The following is a 2,703-nucleotide window of genomic DNA, read 5'->3' as shown; positions in this document are numbered from 1 at the left end:
TCTCTTTCAACCCTTCAAATATCTGCAGATCGTCCTGTACCATCAGTCTTCTCTCCCTTGGACTGAACATCTTTTTATTATGGTTTGGCTGATACTTTATCTAAATCTTTCACTATTATTATCAAACTCTTTTGTGAATGTTTTGCTTAAAAGGAATATTACATCACAAAAGATACGTGGATCTGGCCTCTGCAAGAAATGCTGACTGTTGCATGTTATATCAGTTGATTAACATTGTCAACAAAAATGTGTATCTATTTGTCTCCTCATCATTTGGTTAAAACCAATTTGGACCATCTGTTCTACTTTTCTTAACCTAATCATATTTTTTTGCTTGGCTAACTACTGACTTTTTGATCTCCAGAAAAATTTCAAAGGGACTTAAAAAAAATCTATTCATTGTTCCTCTGAAAAATGTCTGTTTTATCTGCTACATCAATTCTAGTTGGGTTATTGTGAGTGTAGCTAAATAAAATGAGACTATAACTAAAAAGATATTAAAATGTTTGCCTTTTTTTCCTAGGTAAAAATGTCCCCATCCTGTCTTCCATCCAAAGGGGATCCTGCTGTTAAGAAGGTGAGTGAGTTTTAAAGGCAAAAACAACTTCCTCTTTCTATGTGTTTATTCTCCATTTAACAGTTTTCTCAAAATGACAGTGATTTTTAATCATTTTAATGCCATCAAATGTTCTTTCCAATTGGTTGCCTTAACGATGTATCAGCAGAATTCCTTGGTTCTTCCAGAGAAGCCAAGTGGGGGTTTGGGCCTGGCATCGGTCTCCTGGCAACTAGGGACTTCTTGTTCTAAAATTCCCATCCTCTCCACCCGATGTGCATCCTTGTATCAGTGAGTGGTAGCAGATGAAATATATTCTAAGGAGGAAAGCTATATAGATTGCTGTGCCTAAAGAAAACTGGTGTGAGATAGTAACAATTTCAGCACGTACCACATAAAGTTCTCAGTAAGGACTTGTAGGGTAGAATTCTCTGTGCCACTTCAGTCTCTGACTAAACTTTGTGGCACATGTAGGGTGTGAGTCTTTCAACTGAGCAATCCTCAGATGATGTCTCGAAAACCACTAAAATCCTTTTTTTTTATCCAGCTGCAGCAGTACAGTTGAAACACGGTAAATAGATTGACATTTTTGCTGTGTTTTCTTTTACCATTTTTATTTCTCTGATAGTTGAAGTGTCCCTGGACGTAGGTTCTCTTTCCTGGCCCTTTTCACAATTTTAGCCAGCATTCATGTCACCGAAGGATTGTAGAACAAAAATAACAACTTGCTGGCTCTGTCGTAACAGCAGGTTCTAGCTTCAAAGCAGTGTGCCAAAAATGGGTCCCTTTTTTCTGCTTTCAGAATTGCCTGAGACTTTTTCAAAAGAAGAAAAAAGAATAAAGACAAAATATGTTGTCTGAAAAGCCCTATAACAAGCTGCACGTGAAATCTCTTTCATGCTTGTCAAGACAGCCACGGCAGGCAAGACTGAGGTGATGATTGTCGCTGCTCAGTACCATCACATAGTAACACGAGGAGTTGGAAAGGGCTTAAATAATTTAGTCTCATTCAGTAAACAAATGAGGAAATTGGAATTTAGAGGGAATTTTTTTTCCCTCAAGCTCTCAAATGTTAGCTATGGGCCACACTTAGAAAGTAGAGGTTAAAAACATGTGCTTTGGATTCAACCAGACTTGGGTTCAAAATTGACGCTTCTACTTATTTATCTGAATAACCTTGAATAAGTCAGCCTCTCTGTTTTCTCCTCTGTAAAATGATGATACTACCTCTCAGAATTGTCCTGAAGATTAAACGAGATACTATTTAAATGCCTAACACTGTTTGACACATATTAAGTACTCCATAAATTATTGACACATAGTAAATACTCAGCTGTTATTGAAACTAGTATTAAATCAGGTCTCTTAATTAGATGTCCTTTTACTTTATTTTGCTACTTATATATTATTGTCCATTCAGCAAGTATTTCTTTATACTAGACACTGAGTTCAGAAATGGACAATAGAGATGAAAAATTCAGTCCTTGTTCTCAAGGACCTCAGTATTTAGTGGGCAAGGGAGACAGGCAAACTGATAGTTACCATACGACTTGACACATGCCATGGCAGTTTCACAGATGCTGCAAGAGTAGAGAGGAGAAGCCCTATTTTGCAATGGCTAAGCTGATTTAGTATCACGCTTACGTGCTTAATGGTAAAGAGCCCAGTGAAGAAGTCTGAGAATTAGCTGCTCCCTTACAACTTTGTTACTAGATTATAATGAAGCAAGCCCTACTGTACTTGTAGACACTTATTAAATAAATATTCATTTAGAAATAGGTTCATGCAACCTGTTTTTTAAACTTCGTAATGTGCCAACTGTCTGTCGTTGTAGGTGTCTGACCACTGTCAGAGATGTAGCAGTATTACAGAAGCAAGATTCTGTTACTTTTGTAATCAACATCAGACAAAGAGAAACTTCCTAAGCCAATGACTGGACATAGGTGGCCCAGCTGGTATTCCTAAGTGATTAGGTGTAGACTTATTTCTTCTCAATGCAAGAGTTGGGACTCTCTCTAAATTATTTTATCCAATCTACATATCTTAAATACCTGTTATTTTAGCAATGAGGTCAATTTCTAATATTTATCATTTTGATTAACAAGCCATAATTTCACCAATAGAAAAATTTTTGCTATATTTTGAGC

General features: G+C 36.6%; 1 protein-coding gene across 1 annotated transcript in view; it reads left to right on the top strand.

Moving 5' to 3' along the window:
• The window catches only part of VPS8 (VPS8, CORVET complex subunit), a 255,708-nt gene that overhangs the window by 215,516 nt on the left and 37,489 nt on the right, over nt 1–2,703 (top strand). The window contains exon 46 of the mRNA XM_011383477.2: nt 524–577. Coding sequence (XP_011381779.1) covers nt 524–577 — 54 coding nt within the window. The remainder of the gene's footprint in view (nt 1–523; nt 578–2,703) is intronic.

This window comes from Pteropus vampyrus, unplaced genomic scaffold (assembly GCF_000151845.1).
Source record: "Pteropus vampyrus isolate Shadow unplaced genomic scaffold, Pvam_2.0 Scaffold14, whole genome shotgun sequence".
Lineage (NCBI taxonomy): Eukaryota > Metazoa > Chordata > Mammalia > Chiroptera > Pteropodidae > Pteropus > Pteropus vampyrus.
Note: the sequence above shows the minus strand (reverse complement) of the source record. Positions and strands in the feature narration are given on the sequence as shown.